At 37.7% G+C, this 24,436-nt stretch overlaps 1 protein-coding gene across 1 annotated transcript in view; it reads right to left on the bottom strand.

The window, feature by feature from the left end:
* Positions 1 to 1,665: 1,665 nt before the first annotated feature.
* Positions 1,666 to 24,436, bottom strand: part of TMEM131 (transmembrane protein 131) — a 256,258-nt gene continuing 233,487 nt past the window's right edge. Inside the window, exons 30-41 of the mRNA XM_044669296.1 lie at positions 23,925 to 24,083; positions 22,402 to 22,967; positions 15,800 to 15,975; positions 13,469 to 13,602; positions 10,635 to 10,762; positions 10,287 to 10,439; positions 7,740 to 7,905; positions 6,391 to 6,512; positions 6,193 to 6,289; positions 4,926 to 5,023; positions 3,751 to 3,914; positions 1,666 to 2,963 (exon numbers count right to left, since the gene is read on the bottom strand). Coding sequence (XP_044525231.1) covers positions 2,676 to 2,963; positions 3,751 to 3,914; positions 4,926 to 5,023; positions 6,193 to 6,289; positions 6,391 to 6,512; positions 7,740 to 7,905; positions 10,287 to 10,439; positions 10,635 to 10,762; positions 13,469 to 13,602; positions 15,800 to 15,975; positions 22,402 to 22,967; positions 23,925 to 24,083 — 2,251 coding nt within the window. The 3' untranslated portion in view covers positions 1,666 to 2,675. The remainder of the gene's footprint in view (positions 2,964 to 3,750; positions 3,915 to 4,925; positions 5,024 to 6,192; positions 6,290 to 6,390; positions 6,513 to 7,739; positions 7,906 to 10,286; positions 10,440 to 10,634; positions 10,763 to 13,468; positions 13,603 to 15,799; positions 15,976 to 22,401; positions 22,968 to 23,924; positions 24,084 to 24,436) is intronic.

Genomic DNA, 24,436 nt, shown 5'->3' with positions numbered 1-24,436 from the left:
TCCCCACTCACCATGGTAGCTGTTTCAAAGCTTTTCAGATTTCTTCTCACTTCCACTGACTCCCTGGAGATCCCACTCTGCTGAGGATCTCGCCTCACATTCACTAACAAAACTCTGGATGTTCTTCATGGGCTCCCTCTTCCTTCTCATCTCCCATCCCTAATTTACTCTTTCTTAACTCCAATTTCACATGCATAAACAGTCTTGTTCCATTCTATCTTCTCCAGACGATTATCACCCTCTAATCATTCCTACTTCTCTTCAGTCTTGTCTGACTGCTTCCCTATTGCTTATAAACATGCCCACGTCTCCCCATCTTCAAAAAACTAGAACTTGGTCCATCGATTCCTGCTGGCTATTGTCATATATTTTATACACACGTATCTTTTAGTCTCCCTTTCTGGAATTAAAGAAGGCTGTTAATAATAGATGCTTCTACTGCCTTTCCTTTTACTTTCTTTTTAACCCTGCCGTCTGGCTTCTGACTTCACCATTCAGCTGAAATCATTCTCTCCAATGGGACCACCAACCTCTTTATCACTGGCTCTCCCGGTCTTTCCAGGTCGTTGTCCTCGATTGCTGCAGCCTCTCCTGGTTCTCCCAGCTGTCTGACCATTGCTCCTCAGGCTCTTTTGTTGGATCTTCATCCAGGTCATGCCCATTAACTATGAGTGTCCAGCAGGACTGTTCACGATTCGTCCCCCCCCCCTGCTATTTTACTTGGTCAGTGTCTGCTCTCTTGGTTTCAACTTCCATTTCTATGTAACTGATCTTCAGATTTCTTGGTCTAGCCCAACCTCTTTCCTGATCTTCGTCTCGCATCTTGAAATGGATGTCTTGTGGATCTCTTACACTTCAGGGCAGGAAGAGGCAAAGTTTTTAATATCTACCAGTGGATTTATTATCTATGCCTCTCAAATCCTCCCCTTTCTAATTTTCCTGTCACTGCTGAGCTCACTGCCATTCTTCCCCTTGCTTGTGCTCAGAACCTGGATGTCGTCATTGCTTCTCCCTCTCCTCTCCCCTCGCCCGTTCCCTCCCAATCCAAGTCCTGTTGTTTTCACCTTGTGTATACTCCTCTCCACTGTCACCAGACTGGAGCAGACCCTCATCACCTCATTTCTTCTTGGTCTCCTCGCCTTGAGAGTCTCCATTCCCATCCACCCCCCGCTTGACTGTCAGTGATCTTCCTAAATTACAAGTCTAACTATGCCACCCACTTTGTTAACTCTAGTGGCTCCTTATGGCTGCTTCCAGGATCAAATATAAAATCCTCTGTTTGATTTTTTAAATCCCTCTCTAACTTGGCTCCAGTGTCCTTCCTCCTTACCACCCCCCCAGCAAGAACTCTCTCCCCCAGAGTTTCCACCTCCCAGCTTCCCTCCCTTCAAGGCTCAACCAAAAGCTCACCTTGTGCCACATCCTTCCTGATCCCTGCTAATGCTAGTGCTTTCCCTCTGTTGATTATCTTCAACTGGTCTTGTATACATCTTTTTGCTCTGGGTCGTTTACATGTTGTTTCCCCCATTACACTGGAAGCTTCTTAAAAGAAGGAACTTAAAAACAAAACCCCCTCTCTGTGTCCTTGGGGCGACGTCTGACAAATGACAGGCGCAGAATGCTTAATTGACTAACTGGATGATCACTTACTACATGACTTCGAGGTGGATTCAAATGGTATGATTTTATTTAATTTTCTATCTAGGTCCTTTGGTGATTACCTTTGAAATACATGGTAATTGTCAGATTATAAAGGAGTCCATGATGAAGGCTATTACAAAAATGTCACTTTTACTGTGATTTTCCCAGTCAGGCCAGTGGCATGATGATTTCTTAGGAAGAGAGAATTCAAATGCATCTTATGTTTAAAAATGATTCAAGGTTTTGAAAAAAGCATCATTTATTTCAAAGTACAATGCAAAGTTGTATTTTAAGAAATACACATTTGATCTTGGTTCTCAAGACTTGGTTATGTGTATTTCAGTTCAACTTTAAAATGAACTCAGGTTTACAAACGTTACATACCTCAAGTACAAACAGCACAGAAAATGTATATGGTCTTAACAGAATGTTCTTACATTCATTCACTTTTGCCCTTAAAGTTGTCTTACATTTCTGTAATCTGCTTTTAAATGAAGACAGCCTTATTTTAAAAAAATACTCTGTATTTTCAGCACAAAGTGCGTATATATTTCTTTAAATTAAGATTTTGGCGCATAATACTGGGAAAATTATTTAAGAACCAAACCTGTTAATTTAATAAAACTGTCACATGCCAGGACTTCTGAATAACTCAAATTATTTCTTGAGATGTAATGTCAACTTTTTGTTTGTACAGGAAATAAAAAAATGGAGGGCTGATGACCAAAAAAAATGGATAATAATGAAGTTGCTCAGATTTACAGGTCTCATTGGAGGTTGTGGCTAAACCCAGACTTTTTCTTAAGCACAACAGCAAATCTCACACTATCATAATTGCAAGAAAGATTTGAAAGGAACAAGTGATAAAAGCCTGACTTGCTTATAACTGTTTTGCCAAGGGGATGGATTGGGAAGGCAGGATGGATGGGAGGAGGAAGGGGGTGGGAGGCAGAGGGAGTCATAGCCTAAAGATGTCTCAAAAATTGGCATATCATGATCCAGATAAGTACCTTTTTTTTTTTTTAAACCCAATTTTAATTTTCATGAGGAAAGTGTGAATTAGACCAAGGATCTGAGCTTCTTCTTCCAATTGTTGGACTCCATATACGCCACGGATTATAGGTCTGTCCCATATCATCAGCTGGATTGGGGATACTGCTGGCAGGAGGAGTTGAGGAGTTTTCATTACCCATCAGATCAATACTTGACAGAGCATTAGCCGGAGTGGTGAAAGGAAGGGAACTGTTGAGGTTGCTTGACCAAATGGAACTGCTAAATGGTGTGGAGGTGGACCACAGGCTACTGGAGCTGCCAAGGATCGACTGTACCAAAAAAAGTTCACAGAGATGATCATTAGAACTTAAACTCTCTACGTGACTAATGTTAACTACGATAAGAATGCCAGGTTTATTTCTGCTTATACACATATCAGAGGTGTTAGAACTATATTCTATGGAGATAACAGAGTCTAAAGAATGATCATGGTACCATCAAAATTGTAATTTAAAGCCAAATATGAGAAACTAGGGCACTTCAATGTTTACTAAATATCCTAATATAAGTTTTTCTGCATTCCAGGGTTTTGTTAAAAAAAAAAAAAAGAATAAAAAAATTCTAGTTTATGGGAGAAGACTACATTAGTTAGAAAACTGCAGCCAGGTCTCAATCTGGCCTATTTATTATATAATACAATAATCATCTGATAAGTGACCCTGGAAAAAGAAAGCCTACCCTCTTTTCAGGTAATTAGAGAAATTTTGAAAGAAGTTGATAATTGCTCTAATTTATCAAGAATAAAATACTGTATAGTCTATGTGAAAGAATATTAGGCTTGATCCTCTCCAATGTTCCATCTAACATACAAACTACATATGTGTGGTTTTTATTTCTTTTAGGGGGTGGGTGGCGGCACAAAAATGTATTTTTGTAGTGTGCCAGTAGCAAGGTGTATGAGTCGGGGAGTTGGAGTGCTTACCTCTAGCTTCAGTTGAAAATCTTGCTATTTGGAACAGTAGAAAACTGTTTGAAATTGTACTTGGATTTCAACAATGGAAACATTAGTGTGATGACAAAGACCAGTAAGTGATTATAAAGAACACAAGTATTTACCGAAGTTGTGTGAGTTGGGGAACCTGAACTGGTGGGCCAAGAAGGGGCAGAGTCGGTGATTGAAGTGTCCCAAAGGTAGGAGGGGACATGGCTAAATTCATTCCAATTTCTTTGGGTATCCTGACTGAAGGAAGACCGAGGCAGCCCAAGTTTGCTAAAAACCTCTGAAAAGAAACAAGAATTTTAGATCATTTCTTATTTTGCAAGTTTACTTAGGCCCTGATGGAGAAATTAACAGATAACCTTCATTGCAAGAAATATCTGTGGGGCACCCACTGTATGCAAGGTACATAATCCTGCCACATAATTTTAATAAGTTCTATTTTGTTTAGAAGAGTATTCATATCAAAAGGTTGTATTAGAAATGTACTTTACCAACATTATTAGATAATGCTAAATTTGCCACTTTCCCAACATCTATGCATAACAAGAAAAAGAAATTAGGAAGACTTTAAGTGCCCCAGATACTATGAAATCAGAAGTCATTATTTTGGAGAAATATGAGTTCACTGTTTTTTACTATGGTGGAATAGGATATGGATAAAAATTGTTTTCCACAACTAAACTTTGAGGGGAATGGATGGGTATATAGGAGAAATCCGTCTGTGTAGAGGTTCTTGCCACTGGCAGGAATTTTAATTCTTCCATAAGATGCATAAAATTGTGACTAATGATAAGGCATTGAGAAGGTTTTGACTCTAAGGATTAAGGAAACTTCAAAATTAAAAACAAAAGAAGCCTACTACCCCTAAACTAGGGGTTTTAAATTTAGGCCTAGATTTCAGGGGGTCTATGAACATAGATGGGGAAAAATGTCATCTATGTCACTTCTAGCTGAAATTTAGCATTTCCTTTAGTTATTTTAAAACATTCTGAGAGAGTCCATTACACAGAAAAACCTCAAACCCTTGTTTTTATTTGTATCCAGAGGAACAATGCTAATTTTCTTCTTTTAAGACAGAAGCCGATTTCTTATATGACTCAGGCTACAGTTATAACAATATTATTTTCAAGTCTCCATTAAAACAACACATATGTTTTCCTTTACATTTAAAGCCTTACTTCATGCAGGTTTACAGACCTTCATTCCTTCCTTCTTGGCTTATGCTGAAAGAAACAAGCTACTTTCTACATCCCATGGCTTATTAGTTACTAGTTTAGTGTCAAACACTCACCGCCAGTTAGATTAAAGGAATTCCCAAAGGCAGAGAATGAATTGAGAGGTGTAAAATCAGGGCTGCTTGGGTTGCTGATGGGACTCCACAAACCAGAGCTAAATTAACACAAGAAGAAAATTCAATAAACAAAAATGCATAAATGTTGTGAAAACACATTAATTATTTTTAAAAAATAGTAAACTGGCATGGGCAATCAAATATTAAGCCCAAACAACAATAACAACCCAATAACATATAGCTGAAAAGTGGTATACCACAAAGGACTAAATAGCAAATTAGTGGATTTATAAAAGTTCAGGATTGCTTATATAGTATAGCTGATAGTTCTAGGAAGAGAGGAAGGAAACTTAGAAAAATGAATACTGTTCTATACTTAAGTTTTAAATACATTTCTTAATTCTGATCACATACAGTATTTTGAGGAAAATTTACTAACCAGTGAATATTTATTGAGTATCTAGTAAGTACACAGCATTTTAAATAAACATTTTGCTTAAAAAAAAACCAAAACAAAAAAACAAACCCCCTTATTTTCTGTCTTTAAGACAGAAGGGTAAAGGCTAGGCAAATGGGGTTAAGTGACTTGCCAAGGATCACATGGGTAGGAAGTATCTGAGGTCAGATTTGAGTCTAGGTTCTCCTGATTCCAGGCCTGGCATTCTATCCATTGTGCTACCTAACTTCCCAAAACATTCAGCCCCCAAATAAATAAATAATGGGAATCCACCAAAGTGATAATCCTACCATTTATAATGATTAGACATATTATAAGACATAAAAGCATTTATTGCCTTTCAATTTATTTTCTTCTCTAGTCTCTCATAATTTGGATCTCATCCTTATTATGTATTATAACAAAGAACAATAAGCACGGATTTAAGATGGCAGCCAAATATCACTTCAGTGCTCTTTTAATCGCACAAGGGTTAGGCCATGGCCTCCTCCTCTTGCATAAACCATGAGATTAGCTCTTACTGTTATCTGAAAATCCACTAAGGAAACATCTATGTGGCTTTGTCATCTCTGCTTCCAAACAACTGACTGATATTGGGAAACTGGATCTGTCTTTCTAGGATAGCTGAGGTTGCAGGCATATAATGGACTGTTTCATTTTGGAATAAGCAAGCCCAAGAGCTTGCTACCATTTCTGGTAAACATTCTGACTCGAAATTCAGAACAAATGTATTGAGGCATAGTGAGGCATCAAATATAAACTTGACTTGAAGTAAATTTTTAATAGTTAGGAATGGCCAATGAATGATACCTGTCTGAGCCATCGCTGTCAACAGGTGTGTGTGAAATGCTGATACTGCCAGAAATATCTGTTTTATTTGAAGACACTTTTGTTAGTCCACTTCCACCTGCAACAATGAAAACCAATTATGATACATTAAAGTCTAATAAGACTAAAGATAATTAAGCCATGCATTATAATTATTTTGTTTCAAATATGTGCAATTACCTGGGCTCTTGTCATAACCTGCAGCAACAGCTGCAAATGTAGGATTACCATTCCTTCCTGGAAGTGAAGCTGTCTTTGACAATTTGTGTTTGTTACCATTTGGCTGCTTCATTTTTGATTCACTTAAATGAATGAAAAATAGGAAAAACTAATTACTTTTTTTTAGCATTTGAATTATATAAAATTATATAAAATAAAGGTCACATCTATTTCAGAAATGATATGAATACTCTAAGATGACAGATTTAGAGCTGGAAGAGATCCCAGAAATAATCAAATTCCCTTATTTTAAAATGATAAAACTTAAGTGACTTACCTCCCATTAAAAAGGCAGAAGTGGCAGAGTCAGCCCTGGAATCCAAGGCCTCTTCTGCTACTTCATTACTATGTGGGTGACTTTGGGCTAGTTTGGCCACATGATCTTTAAGGTTTCTTTTACTTCTAATTCCTACAATTTCTGTGATCCTGTGAGTCCTATACAGCAGCAGGGACAAATTCAGATAGATCTAGAAACCACAGGATTCCCAGGAGGAGAACCAGGGTGCCCTGCATAGTGACTTAGTTTTTAAAAGTATAATATTATCTATGTCTTATTGTATTTTTATTTATTTTGTTAAGTATTTTCCAATTACATTTTTAATTTTGGTTGGACTGCGCTGGGGACTGTTGTGGACCTCTGATTTACAGCACTCTTCTACCTGATACTGTACTAAGTTGTCCATTATAACCACATTTTTCCTTTTGGCAATGGCATATAGGATGACTGAAGTCACCTGTATAAATCCTTCTGTGGTATTCTGGTCTTCTGTAGTCTGAACACCTTAAAATACTTTGGGAATTCTAAAAAACTAGAATTTATGTAAGAAATAGGGACTCTTGGGAGAAGGAAAAAGTCATTTGGGAATTGATTTAGTTAAGGGATTATCAGAGAATCTAAGAATCTAAAAAAGGAGAAAACGTATAAGAATCTTCTCTTTATTTTATGACTATTAAAGACTGCAAAAAAAGAATGATTCGGGGGCATATTTTAACAGGTTCCTTATAAACAAATCATTGTCTCACAAACAAAATTAGAGAATTTAAAATCAAGAAATAAATTTATGTAACGATAATGTATTGCTGCACAATGCTCCAAACTGGGAAAAATTTAAATATCTTTGACTGACTTTTAACTATTGAAAATTCCATACTATACTTTTCAGAAAAATCTCAAATATTAACTAAGTAATAGAAACAAGGTTAAACATCTTGCTTCCTTCAAAGTAAAATAATTTAAATACACCTATAAATGGATACATCTATGGATGTCTAGAAATTATTTTTAATAGCATGTAGAGATTTCTACTTACTTGCTGGAACTGCTGTTGACAATACTGCTGTAAGAACCTCGGGGCACATAGGAGAAAGATGCAGGGGGTGGAGATGGTGAGGCAGGTGTTGGTGAGGTCTGTCGTTGCTTCAAGAAAATGTCTGCGTTGAGGGTTTGCAGAGACAATTTATAAAGACTATCAGTAGCTGAGAAATCAAAAAGAGGTCTCATTAATTTAATACTTTCATTCTTATTATGTCAGTTTTACCTTAAGGTAAAACGTTGGGAGCACCTTTATAGAGGCTTGAAACTCAATTTCTTACGGAAAGAAAAGGATTTCAGGCTAATACATACCTCTGCAATAAAGTTGCAGAAATTAAAAGTATCATATTTAACTTTAATCTGAATTCAAGAATGATCAACAGTAGTAAATTCTGTTGGGATTCTAATGGCTCGCCTACCATTTTGCTCTTTCACCTCTTTCTCTCTCTGACAGGAGGTCAGGAATTCTCTAACTACTTCAATGCTGCTAGGCAACAGAAGCAACAGCATGGGGACTAGGAAGACTCACCATGACTCCAAAATAGGTTGCAAGTGGCAAAAAGCCACTATTATTTGGTTATGCCTTTGAGATTTTCCCTTAATGACTGACACTGTTATGAACAACCCCCTAATTATGCTAAGGGTATACTTATCAAAAATGTTGTTCAAGTCCACATACCTCTCAGATGGAGACTTCAGTTGTATGAGGAGAAAAAGGTCCTAATGCTTTCTCTCCTTGAATAGCTATTTCTAAAAATTGGTTTAATTATTTTACACCAGGCAGAAATAGTTTGATCATAATACAGCTATTCAGAGTCCATCAAATGCCTTGAAGTATAAATGAGGCAAGGGATAATAATCTCCATGTATGTGCATTATTACAGTATTTTCCAATTAAAATTCTATCTAATTTCTTCTCTATAGAATTGATAATTATTTCTTGGACATCATGCTAATGACATTTCCTACACCCACAATTCTGCCTATTGTATTTTATACAAAATACACAAATTTTATATAAAATTCACAAATTTTTGTTGATTAAACTAAAGAGTGACCAGCTGGAATAAGAAATTCCTTCAGAGACCAACAGAAGGTCCAAGGTCCAGGTAAAGAAGAAGAAAGAAAGAAAGAAAGGAGAAGAATAAAAGGGAGGAAGAGAGTAGGTACAGAGAAAAAGAATGAAAGGGAGCAATAAGAAGGTTGGGGGCAGTACATTGTCACTAACTCTGGCCTCAAGTGCCCTTTATTAACACTCAGGCTAGTCGAGGCCTGTCATCAGTCTTAAATATCCATTACTCAAAAGCTTAAATGATAGCTTCATACCCTGCCTCCCCAGTCTTATTTAAATAATAACATTTATGGAAAAAAATGCATTTTTCTTCCCCTAAGCTAGTTACTGGCAAAGCTTAGAGTATATCACCAATTAGCCAGTGAACTGCTCATACATGGTGTTGTACATCGAGAGGGATGCTTCACCATCCAAGAAATAATGCTTTCCTATTTGATGGAAAGTAGAAGTTGTCTAATGGTGCAATGCCATTACATAGCTTAGATGTTCATGTGCTGTCTTCCCTCCTGAGATCGTGCCCTCCAAGGCATGGCCTGTCTTGTTTTCCTTTGCATACCCTGCCCTTTTCTCTCTCTCTGAGTCTGCCACTGTCACTGTAATTGAAGAAAGGATCTACAAAGGACTAAGGGCCTTTTTGAATTTTATCTTGTCTCATAGGTCTCTATGGCTAAAAAGCTGCTTAGGTAAAGGCCACCCTACCAGTAATAATCTTCTCTGGAGTTGGCCTTGGACAGTTAGTGGCCAGCACTGTACCCCCAGCCTTTTTCATTCAGCATCTACTAGTATAGCCTTAGAGAACCTCTTGTCACGTTTGCCAGAATGAGGCATTGTAGAACTGTGAGGTTTCTGTACTTTAATCTCTCATTGCTACTTTGATTCTATACTTTTCTTTCGTTCTCCTCTCTAATAAAAAGCAGACAAAATATATGACTGAGAGAATGGCTAAAACAAAACACAAAAAATCCATTGCAAGGTCCTCTGCCTCTCTATGCCTAGCTTATCTTATCATCAATAGCTTCAATTTTTTTATTGTCTTTGATTTTAGATCCTGATCTCGTGTCCTCTACAAGTTTATAATTGTTTTTGTGTTTAACTTCTGTACAGTCTGGCCCTATACTGCTTAAGTAGGTAATGCTTATTTTAAATCATAATAGGCTTCTGTTGACAAGTAAGGGAAAAGAAACTAGTAGAGAAAGTAATAAAAAATCCAAAATTCAGTTGAAATAAGGAGACAAAGAATTACATTTTAAATGCACTATTTATAAGAGGTCAATATTGAATCCTTTTATAAAGCAAAGGAGAGTTTGAAAGGTGAATAGTCACCCCCTAATTAATTTTGTAAATGTAGAATTTTGCGTGACAAAGATTTCTTAAAGCAATGCACACTAGTTTTTATAAAAACTATATAGATATAATATTAATTCTTCTTCATCATTAAATAGACTACTTTGGTCTCTAACTCAGTGTACTTACAGCTGCCGGTTTTATTAATTGGCACAGAATCCCACTCTGGTGGGGGAGAGTCTTTTTCCCCTTCTGAGCTGCTGGTGTTGCCTAGTTCTTGACCACCAGGGAGAAATTTTGCTAGGGCAGGTGGCCTGTTGTCCACTAACTTATTATTTGTACCTGCACAAAATCAAATAGTAACATGGCCATTAATGCAAGAGAATCCCTCTCTCCTGGTCTTATTTCAAAATATACCTCTAATATATTTATAGACCTAGGAATCAAGAAACCACCTCAATATGGTTTCTAAGCAATATTTTAATTTTTATCATCAAAACACAAACAGGGTATTTGTAAGATCAAAATGAGCAATACCTCTTGTTTTCTGTGGATTTCGTGATTTAGATCCACTTGTCAATGTATGCTGCTGAAGTGTACTCTTGGTTGGGAGGTTTTTGCGTTGTTTATTTTCCATTGGTGGAGTATATGGCAGCTCCAATGAACTGAAATACAATCATGGGTGTCAGATTCAGATTTATCCCTTTGTTTTTAACGCCTGGGCAGGTATGTCATTTGATACTTAAAAGGACTTCCGGGAAAATTTAAGAGATGCTTATAAATATGTGTGAATTACATATATATATAGCTATATAAGGATTATGCAGAATGCTCTCGTAGCAGTTAATGAAGAAATGAAAGTTTAGTCATTTAAAATGAATATCTTAAATGTCTCTTAACTCTGCAGCTCTTTGCAGGTAGACCTCAATTTAGGAATGAGTTGGAATTCAAAATCACAGTCTTATTGAAACCATATAAAATGATGGCTAAAATTTCCAAATTAGCCTAAAAAACCCCTTTGTTGGTGTAGTTCAACTAGTCTGATTTGTGGAAGCATGAGACCACATGGTTCAAGAAAGAAAAAGTGAAATAACTTCCTTCCTTTTTCCTGGGATCAATGTTGAATTAGGAATAATTTCTGAAAGAGGCTTGCCTCTGGTGCTACCCCTTTTCTTAATGCCTCTCACCCCAGATGACCTCATATATCTTTAATTGAATTCCTGTAGCATCTACCCAAGTGTATACTAACTCCAAAGTGCTCCATGCTTCAAAATTACCTGCCTCTCCCACCCTACAATCAAAACTCCTATTCCCTCAGGACAGATAGTCTAATATCAATGTTAATAATAACAACAAGCAGGATTTATATAGAGCTTTAAGGTTCGTGAAGTGCTTTACTATTATGTCATTTGATCATTACAACAATGCTGGTTAAGTAGATATTATTATCTTAGATGAGAAACTGAGGCAGAGCAAGGTTAAATGACTTGCCCAGGGTCACATAGCTAGTAAGAATCTGAGATTGGATTTGAACTTCCATCTTTCAGACTTCAGGTTGGTGCTCAATCCACTGTGCTACCTAGCTGCCCATTAGGTTAGGATAAAAGCACTAGGATTGAATTATTTGAGATTAATGTGTAACTGTATGGATTATCCTATAAGCTCCCCCGCCAAAGTATTTACAAATTTACAAGGTAGGGGCTGTGAATTGGTAGAATTTCATGCAGGAGAATAAAGTGAAGCATAACAACTTATAATACCCAAGAGTTCACTGTTGGGATTAAATCCTCTAAAGCGATCTCTACTTTTCTTAGTGTTTTTGGTGCTTACCTTCAGAGCCCAGTAAACACTCCATTTCAACTCTTGCCTCTTTAAATAACTGCTCCAGTGAGAGTTGCTTTAAGGTCTCTGGTAGTGTTGGTGTGAGTGTGTGTTGGTAAGGAAGAGGGACATTTGTATACATGTGTTTGTAGGTTAAAGAAGGACCACATTACTTTTCTGGTACTGTAGTGGTAGTTCGAATTTAATTTTAAAGTTGACAGTCATTTTATTTGTATTATTCTGTACTTTCCAAAAGTAGAGAAAGCTCTCTACTATGAAACCTTTTGGCTTCTTAAAATCACTAATTGATAAGGGTAAGTGACTCTACTGAGCAAAGGGGCTAATATTGGATAGATGAAATAAAAGCATGCAGGTGCCATGTTTCAAATGTAAGAAGTAATGTGAATTAGTAGGCATTTTTCCTGTTTTGTTCTTCTCTCTGAAATAGCAGTCTATCATGCCCTCCAGTAACATATTTTAAAGAGATTTTAAAGATTTGAAGATCAAAGTGTGCACAGTAGGCTGATGAAACAAACACAGTAAAGCTTTGTTTATGTGGTCTTTGGAGTCCATGCAACAGTCCTATACTGTTATTTTAAATAAAAGAAAGTATGACTAATTTCCTTGAATAGCATCTAATACTGTTAAGTTTTATGCCAAGTTCTAAGCCATAATGGATACTAAGTGCAACTTCAGTATTTATTAAATACACAGTCTATCTTAGAATACTACTTGATGTTAAGTTCAATTATTTTTATTATTTTTTTACTAGACCTATTTTTTAATCTGCTTTATGAGCTTCCATTGAGGAATATCCCCTTCCAAGACAGTTTGGCATCAGGTACTCTGCAAAACTTACATAAAAAAAAAATCCTTACCTTTTGACTCAGAATCAATGCTAAGTGTCTGTTCCAAGGCAGAAGAGTGGTAAAGGCTAGGCAATTGGGGTTAAGTTACTTGGTCAGGATTATATAGCTAGGAAGTATCTGAGGCTACATTTGAACCCAGGTCCTCCTGACTCCAAGCTGGGCTCTCTATCCTCTGGGTTAACTAGCTTCCTTCCACTTACAGTCTTAAAAAGTTTCTTAGGAATATTGAAAAATCAAGTGACTAAGAGGTGCAATTATAATGAACAAAAAAGAAAAATCCTATTTTTAGAGTTGGAAGGGACCTTAGAGACCAAATAGTTCAACAGTCTCATTTTTAAAGATGAAGAAATTGAGATGACACAAGTTCTCTGACCTGATCATGGTTACATTGGTATTAAGAGGAAAAGCTGAGATTTGAACCCAGGATCTCTAATGCCATATCAAAAGTTCTTTCACCAATACATTACCATGTGCCCTCTTAGCACGTAAGGTCCATATCACTGACGTCTCCCTACAGAAGTTCTTGAGATGAGAAGTTGCAACAACAAGGCCAAAAGACAAGACACACACACTGTGCACTGTCTGCTGTGATCAAACTTCCCTGACCTTGGAGGGTTCCAGGACACCCTCAAGCCTGGAGCAGCATTATTCTATACGTGTTGATTTTCTTTTGCGTGTTACCTGAGGGGCTTTACATCTGCTGGGGTCTCTTTTTTCACATTTGCTGAGAGTTTTTTGCTTTTCTGTTTCCCTTGAGACATTTCACCTCCCTGTTTATCGGGTGCAGCTTGTTTTCCCTTTTGGCGTTCGGGATCCTGTGAAATCGGTTACACATAATCTGTTTAGTTTGGCTAGACATAAGATTATCAAATAAACCTGTATCCTTATCACGAGCACAATGATCACTGTCATTATCTCTTTACAATGGATCATCTTTAACCTCTGTGGATGGTTCTATCTTGTCAAGCTTTTCAAAGAGAAAATGTTTATTTCTTTATTTTTGGGGTAGTTATAGAGTCAGGTGAATAGCACAATTTAATGTCACTTCAAGAGATATTTTTAGTAAGGGAGTAACTTAGTCTCTAAATCCATTCAAATCTAGAACTTTCATTGAGACAACCATCAACAAAATGTTTTTTCTAGTGCTGAAACTGAGCATAATCAATTCATTTCCCAATGCCTTCCTGTGGTAGGAACAACACCTTTAAGCTTCCTTTCTTTCCCCCAACCCCCAACATGCAACATTTCCCTTAAAAGATATTAAGACATTCTTTAGACTTTGTTGGCTCAAGAGACTAAGAACTCAACTCGAGGTTTCCTCCTACCCTCAATACAAAGCAGCCAGTGGGGTTGGGGTCTTAAAGGTTTAGCTGGTCTATGCTATGGGTGAAGGATGCAAGAGATCATCTAAATCAACTCATGGCCCTCAATGCCTATTTTTATGGGGAATATCCTTCTTCTACTATAGCTAAGTGTGGAATGACTTGAGTGTCTCATTTTCTGCTGTAGTGAACCTAAATGACCAGGAGTCTGGTCCAAGTCAGAGCCAGATCCAAATAATTTCCAACTTTCCAATTCATGATCGTTAATGATGATTCATTTCTACAACCCTATAGGGTGCTAAATCACAGTAACAATCTGGAAAATATATTTTTCTTCATATTTTCTCCATTCCTGATAAATATCTTAATTAAATTTAATGAGCACTTTACATGTAGGGAACTTGTGGAGACATATATGGCTGCTGTCACTAGTCATACCCACCCAAAATTATAATTAGAAAGTAATGTATAAATGATATAAGGTTCTATAGCAATAGCAATTCATATTTATATGGTGTGCTTTAAAAATTTATAGTGGATTCTAACACAGCCACCCTGTGGATGATGGTAATGAAAGAATTTACCCCAATATGAGAAAAGTAACATAGAAGGTAAGTAACATGCTAGTGGTGAAATAGGTATCAGAATTGGGACAGTTCAACTTGTATGAGTGGCTAAGAAAATGGAGAAAAATGGTGATGTAAGTAGCATAGTACTATTTAGGGAGAAAACTTGGAAGAGTAAGTAGAATCTTTATAGAAAGCTACAAACAAGTATTTCTGTGGAATAGACAGCTTGAGGAAATGATCTGAGAATGAGTACAGAGGTGAAAATCAGTTTGTGAGATTGTTCGAAGGTAATGAAAAATGAGAAGAGTTGAGGAAGGGCTAGACTGAGGCTATTTCCAATGAATTCTCAATTAAATTGGAGTTGAAATATATTAAACATTTATCAAGATAACAGAATGTCTCTGAAAGTAATATAAAGAAAAGGCCGCAAAGTATGGAACTCATAAATTTGTTTATAACTGATTTAAACTGTCATCCTTTTTATGCAGTATTAGGAACATACATATAACATCACAATAAATGTGAAGAAATGTTAAAGTTGGAAGTCAGTTTTCTTCTTGATATGAAAAGTAAAAGATAAATATAGACTCTATTTTAAAAAATTAGTGAATGCCAATAACATTACTGAGACTTTTAAAATAAAGTGAAATACAAATTCTTGACTATAACATTAAAAAATCTGCTAATAATGAATTTAATTGGAACAGTATTATTCTGAATATCAAAACTAAAATAGCCTATTAATTTACCTAGAATCACTGTATACTATCTTACAGATTATATGTTGAATTTAAGGCAACTATCAGTGCATTATCCTATCATGATTCAGTTTTTCCCTTTGGTACCCAAATTTTGAAACACATTGTTTAAGCTACAGATTTCAGTTAAACTGTGACCTTTAAAGAGCTTTCTCTCACTCTTGTTCTCTCCAATACAACTCTGAGGTAATAGTGTCCCTTATTTTCTTCTGGGGAAATGGAGAGAGTTATGTAAAATGATTTGCTTGATGCTAAATGACAGACATCCTTGGAGTCTAATTTTTATCTAGAACATTCCTGTCTATCTGATGGGATATCTTTCCAATCAAAGAAAGTATCTTTTGTGCTTTAGTAGTTTTATACCTCTTTTAGAAGTGGTTCTGTATCAGGGTTTGAGGTTTCTGTGGTGGTAGAAGAACTGTCATCATCAGCCAAAGAATCTTTTAGCTCATCCTCTTGTGGCTTCCCCTTTCCTCTTCTCTCCTTCTCTTCTCGTTTCTTGAGTGGTTTGACTTTGCGTTGAAGAGGTTTTCCTTTCCCTATGGAGAATAAAACAAGATTCCTGATTTTAAGTTTTTAACCACATCTACCATTCTTCTTTAATAAAAAAAAAATCTAAAGAAATATTAACATTAAGAACCAATCAGCAAGCATTTATTATGCACTCTGTACAGGCACTGTGCTACAAAAAGTGCTACAGGTTCTGGGGATATAGAGGAAGGCAAAGACAGCCATGGCTCTCAAAGAGCTTACATTCTGTGATGGAGATACCATACAAATAATTAGATACATATATGCAGTAGAGGGAAGGATCTAGGAGCTAAGGAGACTGAAAAAGTGGCAATTCAGCTGATTTCTTGAAGGTAGCCAGGGATTCTTAGAGGTGGAGATGAGGAGAGAGATCATTTGACTAATAGAGGGACATGATAGTTTAGATATCTGGAGGTCTCCAAACCAGCTTTAATTTTTTGTTACTATTGTTTTGGATTTGTGATTTCCTTAGCAGAGAGAATTTCCAAGGAAGGAACTTCTTCATTGTGCTGACAGTTTTAATCTTAGAGAATTACCTGGGGGCACTGGGAAATGAGATGATTTTCCCAGAGTCACACAATCCCAGTATGTCAGGAGTAGGACATGAATTTCCGTGTTCCTAACTTAGAGGTGTCATCTCTTTATAGATGATGGCACGCTGTCTCTATTTAGGCACACTCTGGAGACTAGCACAGTCTTTCAATGAAATTCAGTTCAGTTTAGTTCACATTTATCAACTTTGCTATATGTAAGCTACTATGGTAGGAACTAGAAATATAAAGAAAAAAATGTGGAATAGTTTCTGCAAGCCACAAGTTGAGGAAGGAGAGCATTCCAGATATGGAGAACAGCCAATGAAAATGCCTGAAGTCAGGAGATGGAGGGTCCTTTTTGAATAATAGTCAAAGTCACTGGACTGTAGAGTAGTAGACAGCTGGGTTTAAGGTATAAGAAGAGAATTGAAGGGTAGTGGCAAGGAAGCAGGTTTTAAAGATCTCTGAATGCCAAAAGATCCTAGAGGAAAAAAGGGAGCCACTAAAGCTTCCTGAGTTGGGGGTAGCATTATAAGACCTTTGCTTTACTAAGATTGCTTTGATAGGAGGACAGACTGAATGGGGAAGAGACTAGCAGGCCATTGCAATAGGCAAGAGGTGATGAGGATCTTCATCAGGGTGAGGGTGGTATCAGAGAGAAGGGGGGCACATGTGAGAGATGTTAAGGAGGTAAAATGGGATTATGTTTGTGCGATAGTGAGGAGTCAAGGTTGACTAGGCTAGATGACTTGGGAGTTGTGCTCTTGACAAAATAACGAAGTGTGGAATAAGGGAGGCCTTGAGAGGAAAGATAATGAGTTATGTTTTGAGATATGTTGAGTTTAATCGACATCCAGTTTAAGATGTCCAATAGGGAGTAAGACTCGAGGTTAGCTGAAAGATTAGTGATAGCTAGGTTGAGATGAAAATCCATGGGAGAGGATGTGATCACCAACCAACATGAGGGAGCAGAGAAAAAGGATCCAAGAAAGACTACTTGGGGGACAACCATGATCAATGGAGATGACTCAGATGAAGACACTTCAAAAGAGACTGAAGGGGAGAGGTCAGGTGGGAGGAGAAGAGAAGGTGGTGTCATTAAAACCCACAGAAAAGATAATACCAAGAAGAGGAGGGTGACGGATACTGTCACTGAGAGGCCATTAGATTTCACAGCTGAGGTACTGTTAGTAATTTTGGAGAGAACATTGGGTTAAATGATGGAATCATAAGCCAGGTGTGGGAGTTAAAAGAGTGAAAGGAAAGGAAGTAAAGACACTTAAAAAGAAAAACCTTGCCCTCTGTCTTAGAATCAATACTAATTGTTGATTCTAAGGCTGACAATCAGGAAGGGCTAGGCAATTAGGGTTAAGTGACTTACCCAGGGCCACAGAACCAGAAAGTGTGAACCCAGGACCTCCTGTCTCCAGGTCTGGTGCTCTCTCCACTGAGCCACCTTGTTGTCTCTGAGGCACTTATAATAGGAGTTTAGTCACCAAAGGGAGGAGAGACACGGGATGGTTGCTAGCAATTATCAGTGTATGAAGTGAGATACTTTTGTGGGGAGAGGGGAATGTTTGGAGGCAGTAGGGAAGCAGCCAGTAGACAGGAAGAGATTGAAGATAAGAGAGGACAGAATGAGATTGCTTGTGCATTTGGAGGAGTTTGCTTTAGCAGAAGATTAGTCTGAAAGTTGTGCGGAGGGTGAACTGGTAAGGAAATGGAAGCAGGGGAATACTGATTAGGAGGCTATGTGAGAAATGAGGAGGGCCTAAACTGGGCTGGTGGCCATATGCTGGGAAGGGACATGTGCTAAATAACATCAAAAAGAGGTGTAGAAAGAGGAGAGAGTCCAGGTTAAATGTTGAAGCTGACTATAACAGAGAACTGAAGAAAGGTTGTGTTCATCATCAGAAAGAGGGCAGGAAGCAGGCTGAAAGACCCAAGTGGGAATGGGGTGGCTCTTGGCTATGCTGGTAAGAGGCCCTTACCTCTTAGTCCACCAGAGGCTTGACTAGAGGGCATGGACAGAGAGCAACTAGGATACAAAGGGGTGGGCATGGTATTTGAGCATTTAACTACTTGTCTGAGAGTTTCAGTCAGGGACAAGTGTGGTAAAAGAGCCATAAGGCAAAAAGGCAACATTAGGTGGGTCCTGGGTCTATATTTTTTCTTTTGGTGAACTTATTAGTCTCTGTGGGTTTAACTGCTATCTCTGTGTAGGTGACTCTGAGATCTAGATATACAGTCCCAGCCTTTCCCCCTGAGCTTCAGTCCTAGATCACTAACTGCCCATTGGACATTTCAAAGTGGACATCCTGGAGAAGTCTTAAACTCAACTCATTCTCTCCCCCCCCCAACTTTTCTATTCTATAGAAGGCACCATCACCCTTCTAGTGTCCCAGGTTTGTAAAATTTCAGGTTTATTTTGTATTTATTACTTTTTCTCACTCTATAAATCCAATCAGTTGTCATATCTTGCTATCTCACTTCTGAATATCTCTTTCATCCAAACCTTTCTCTTCACTCATACAACTATGATAGGTCAGGCCCTCATTACTACTTCTTCTTTTTCTTCTCCTCCTCCTCCTTCTTCTTTTTTTTTTTTTTTTTTAAATAATCCCTTACCTTTCGTCTTGGAGTCAATACTGTGTATTGGTCCCAAGGCAGCAGAGTGGTAAGGGTGGGCAATGGGGGTGAAGTGACTTGCCCAGGGTCACACAGCTGGGAAGTGTCTGAGGCCAGATTTGAACCTAGGACCTCCTGTCTCTAGGCCTGGCTCTCAATCCTCTGAGCCATCCAGCTGCCCCCCCCCCCATTATTTCTTGATGACAGTACTGCAATAGCAACCTAATTAGTATTCCTGCCTTCAGTAACTCTCCACTCTAATCCATCATCCACAATGCTGCCAAAATAATTTCCCTTAAGCTCAAATATGACATGTGACTCCCTGAGAAAACCAATTTCCTATTGCTTCTGAGATCAAATGTAAACTGCTCTGTTTATGCTCTACACAGTCAGGTCCCATACTGTCTTTTTAGCCTTGTTGAATATTACTCTTCCTCACAATTACTCCATTTGTGTCTTTGCACTAGGCTATTCTATTCTCCTTCCCATGTCTGAAATGTACTTGGTCTCACAGTGCTTCTCTTCCTCCTAAGGTGTAGCTCAGGTATTATCTTGGGCATGAAGATTTTCCTGATCTCCCCACATGCTAATGTCCTCCTTCCAAATTACCTTATATTTAAATTCTTTATTTAAATTTATATTTATGCTGTGTACACGTGTACTTGTTAAAACAAATGTAAACTCATCACGAGGAGGGAATTTCCCATTCTCTGTACTTATAACTCTAGCACAGAGTCTTGCTTAAGACGGGCACTTAGTCCCTGACTGATTGTTGATCTGAATCTGAACACAGTGAAAATGTCATTAAGTGAAACTAGCAAAGCTGTATTGAGTAGGAATGTTGGACTTGGAATTAGGCATAAAGGTGTTTAAATCCAATCCCCAGATGTCTGATCCTGGCTAAGTCCCTTAATCTTTCTTGGTTTCAGGCTAAAAGTTATAGACTGATCATCACTATGTGTTTTGGATGGAGTTCCCAAACTAATAAAAGATACAGGTCCTTGATTTCCTGATATATTTCAGATCACAAAGTAAATCTTAGAGAGGTCTGAATCTTAACAAAACTTTACATTTTACAAGCCCTGTAGTGATAAAAATCTCATCTCATAAAACTGGTCATCTCTATTAGCAGTCATTGCCTAGATAAGTCAACACCCATACTTGCACAAATTAACACAAATTCACAGTGTGTAAAGGCAGTCTTATGATTGATAAATATAATAACTTACATTCAGGTTTAAAAAGCTCTTTCTTCACAACAACACTGTGAGGTAGGTAGTGCAAATATTTGTAATCCCTATTGTATAGATGAGAAAACAGGCTCAGAGAAGAGTTTAAGTAACTTGCCATGGAAACACAACTACTTTTGGAATCTAAGTTTCCAAGCCCCATGACCCTTCCCCCACACTATAATAAATACCACAAAAGATTACAAAAACTGGATGTAATTTATACTATTGAGCTCTCTCCCTGATTAGACTGACCATACATACACAAATGCATTATATTGTTCCTCTCACTCCACAGTGTCATAGTTTAAATACATTATATTATCCTAGTAATGTTATACCAGGATAAAATCCTTCCAAGGGGTGGCTACCTCTCTATTTTGCCTCAAGAAAACTAGTCTATTGATTGGTGGAGAGGAACTAGTACAGACCATCAAAAAAATCACTACTAGGGAGGTACCCTGCCCTGTATTCCAGGAAGAAAGGCAGAGGGTGCAAGAAGCAGACTAAGGAAAGGAAAAATCATGCCTGAACGTTGTTTATACGAAAATGAGAAAAACAGTTCATGTCTCCATATTTCTTCTTCTGTGAGATAGAAGTATTATTGTTTCATAAACACTAAAAAGTTTTTAAAGTCTTATATGAAGTATTTAAACAGTATTGCTCTTAACTCCTGCTTCCATTGAGAAATAGTTCACTCAAAAGCTGTCACAGAATCCAAGAATGTTAATGCTAATGGGGAACCTTAGAGATCATCTAATATAATTCCCTCATTTTATAAATGTGGAAACTGAGGAACAGAGAAGGATTGTGACCAGTTATTCAACTTGTACAAAGAAGAACCTTGCCTCACATCCAGGGCTCTTGCTCCCACCAATTTAGTGTTCTTTTTGCTATACCACACTATAGTATAGTATACCAGCAATGGCGAATGTTTTTGAGATCACATGCCCAAACTGCACCTTTAAGTGCATGTACTGAATTTCCAAGAGAAACTGACATAATTCTATCTGTTCTCTGTAGCAGGAACGTAGGATTATATATCCAGGCTAGAAAAGGCCTCAGAAGCCATAAAGTTCTACCACTCATTCTATAGATGAGGGAATTAAGCCCAGGAAGGAAGGCTATGACTTGTTCAAAGTCACAAAAATCACGCTAGAGATGGAAATTGAGTCCAGGTTGCTTTAATGTGGTCCTTCTCTAACCTACAAACACATGTTGCTCTTGAAAATCAGGAGTAATCCAGATTTTTCATTAAAAAGAGACAGGGGGCAGCTGGGTGACTCAGTAGAATGAGAGCCAGACCTAGAGATAGGAGGTCCTAAGTTCAAATCTGGCCTCAGACACTTCCTAACTGGGTGACCCTGGGCAAGTCACTTAATCCCCATTGCCTAGCCCTTACAGCTCCTTTTGCCTTAGAACCAGTACGCAGTATTGATTCTAAGATGGAAGGTAAGGATTTAAGAAAAAAAAAAAAAGTAGGGGACAATGGAAAGACCCTGCCCTCTCCTGTGAACATTTGGAATGTATCACTTTACTCTTCAGTGCTGCTAACACCAAATCAATGGGAATAATGGGAAGGATCTGCCATTCTGTTAGCTTCCACCTAACCACCCATCTATTACTCAGCACATCAGTTGCCTGGAGATCAGTAAGGTTAAATAACTTGTCCAGGATCACATAGCTAGAGAAGGTCAGGGGTAGGGATGAGATCTGAATTATTCATCACACCCAGCTGCCCTAACACTGAATACATACCCACTAAATAAGAAAAGCCTAACCCTCCCTGCAGCTAAGATAAAATCTTAAGGGTTAAAGTACAAAACACAGTCCATGAGTAATAAATATCTGCTTTACAAGCAATCTTAAACAATTGAAATTGATGGGGAAAATTGTGACTGTTTTGAAAAGACAGAATGTGGGCATTTTATTTTAAGACACATCCTTGTGGAAGGATGTCAACTGATATGTTTATCCTGTCACCATAACTATCGTGATGAGAATTTCTTAAATTTTTAGTACCAAAGAAAAATAGTCTGATTACCTTTGTTTTTTGACATTGGAGATGGAGGTTGCTCTGTAAATACATCTAGTGATGGGGATTCTGTGTGGTCAAAATCTTTGTCCATAGCTTCTATAAGACTGGTGATATCTGAATCTTCTGAGCTGTGTCTTAAATTGCTGGCACATTCTGGGTGGGAAGGGTGAGCAAGTGGCGGAGGGGGCATGGAGCTTTCAGGATGATGCTCCGGTTGATGAGGCACTGTTGGTGGAGGTGAGGAGTGCTGTTCCAGCAGGACCTGACTGTGGTGCTGGTTCTGCTTTGCTCCTTTGGACCTTCTGCCTGCTGTGTGACTCTGTGTGACTGTACTTGAATCCAAGGCTAAGGTACCTGCTCTGTTAGCAGACTGTGTAGAAGTCCTGCTATTAATGTTTGAATTGTTTTTGGATTTGAAATTTTCAACATCAGATGAGTTTCTATTGCTGTGCAGATGAACTGATGGATTACAGTGCTTATGATTTCCTGAACTTGACCTGGATGAGGAACCTCCTGTTCCATAAATTCCCCTGCCAGAATTGTGATTGGTGTCAGATCCAAGACTGTTCAAGCTGAAAAAGGACCAATTATTGTAAGGATAAACAGACTAAAAATGTGCTCCTGCTTCAAAAGAACGACACTAAGGAATTAGCGCTCAAAGAGTTCTTCACTGATTAATGAAGTACAGCATTATTTACCAGGAGAAAGGATACAGCATGGTGAATCAACAATTTATGTCTATATGAAATTCATAAATGGCATATTTTTCTTTTCTTAAAAATGGCGTTATTTGTTTTTAATATTCTGGTTGTTTCTTTAAATTTTAAGTTCCAAATCCTTTACCTCCCCGCCTGCTTCTTCCCACTCACTGGGAATGCAAGTAATATGTTATTAATTATACATGTGAAGACAAGCAAAACAGATTTCCATATTAGTGTGTTGTATTTTCAACATTATTGAATTAGAAAAATGATCTTCTGTAGCCAATTCATCATTAAAACAAAATGCTCCAAGAGGGGCAGCTGGGTGGCTCAGTGGATTGAGAGCCAGGCCCAGATAGGAGGTTCTGGGTTCAAATATGACCTCAGACACTTCACAGCTGTGTGACCCTGGGCAAGTCATTTAACCCGCTTTGCCTAGCCCTTACCACTCTTCTGCCTTAGAACCAATACCCAGTATTGATTCTATGATGGAAGGCAAGGGTTAGAAAAAAATGCTCCAGGAGAAGACAACTGGAAATAAAGGTAATTTCCAAAACAACAATTGTCCTGTCTATCTAAAGATTTGTGAGCTGTCATTACAAAAAACTTTGTCTGTGGAATGAGTGTTTTGTTGCTCATTACTTCAATAAAAAGCAAATTAATAAACTGAATTAGGTCTGCTCTACCCCACACAACAACAAGCAATGTTTCTATACTATCTACTACATTTTAGGCAATGTGCAAAGTTCTTTATAAATATTGCATTTGATTAGGTTTTAAAAGTAGCTGTATCTATGCGGATAGGATTTATTACTGCTATGAACTTACTTTCCTTCAGATGAAATACCAACAATTCTCCTGAGATCAAATGGTCTTCCCATATCAAAGGGAGGATTTGAGGCCTCAAATGACAGACGCCTTCGAAACGGTTCCCATATTCCTTGAGCTTCTAAATAGGCTGTTCCAATTACCAAGAGAAAGAGTACACTGCAAGAGGCCAAAAAGTTGGGGTATCAATATTGTCAAACATCAGGATAAAGAAACCGGACAGTATAATAAAGCAAATGCATAGTACCTTGGTGGTAAATCAATTTTACAGCACAAAAAAATATTTCCTCTATCAAGCCTTTGTTGAGATATGAAAATACAATATGCAAAAAAATTATGGATTAAAGATTAAAAGCATATATCTATTTTATGTAGTTTTGGGCTAAATGGAATTCTGATTTACCTTAAGAGCAACCCCTCTATAAGATTTATTTATTTATTTATCGCCAAGAAGAAACTTGAATTTCCTGTTTGTCTTTTATATAAAATTAACTAATCAATTAAGCAACCTA

Source organism: Gracilinanus agilis, chromosome 3, assembly GCF_016433145.1.
Source record: "Gracilinanus agilis isolate LMUSP501 chromosome 3, AgileGrace, whole genome shotgun sequence".
NCBI lineage: Eukaryota > Metazoa > Chordata > Mammalia > Didelphimorphia > Didelphidae > Gracilinanus > Gracilinanus agilis.
Note: the sequence above shows the minus strand (reverse complement) of the source record. Positions and strands in the feature narration are given on the sequence as shown.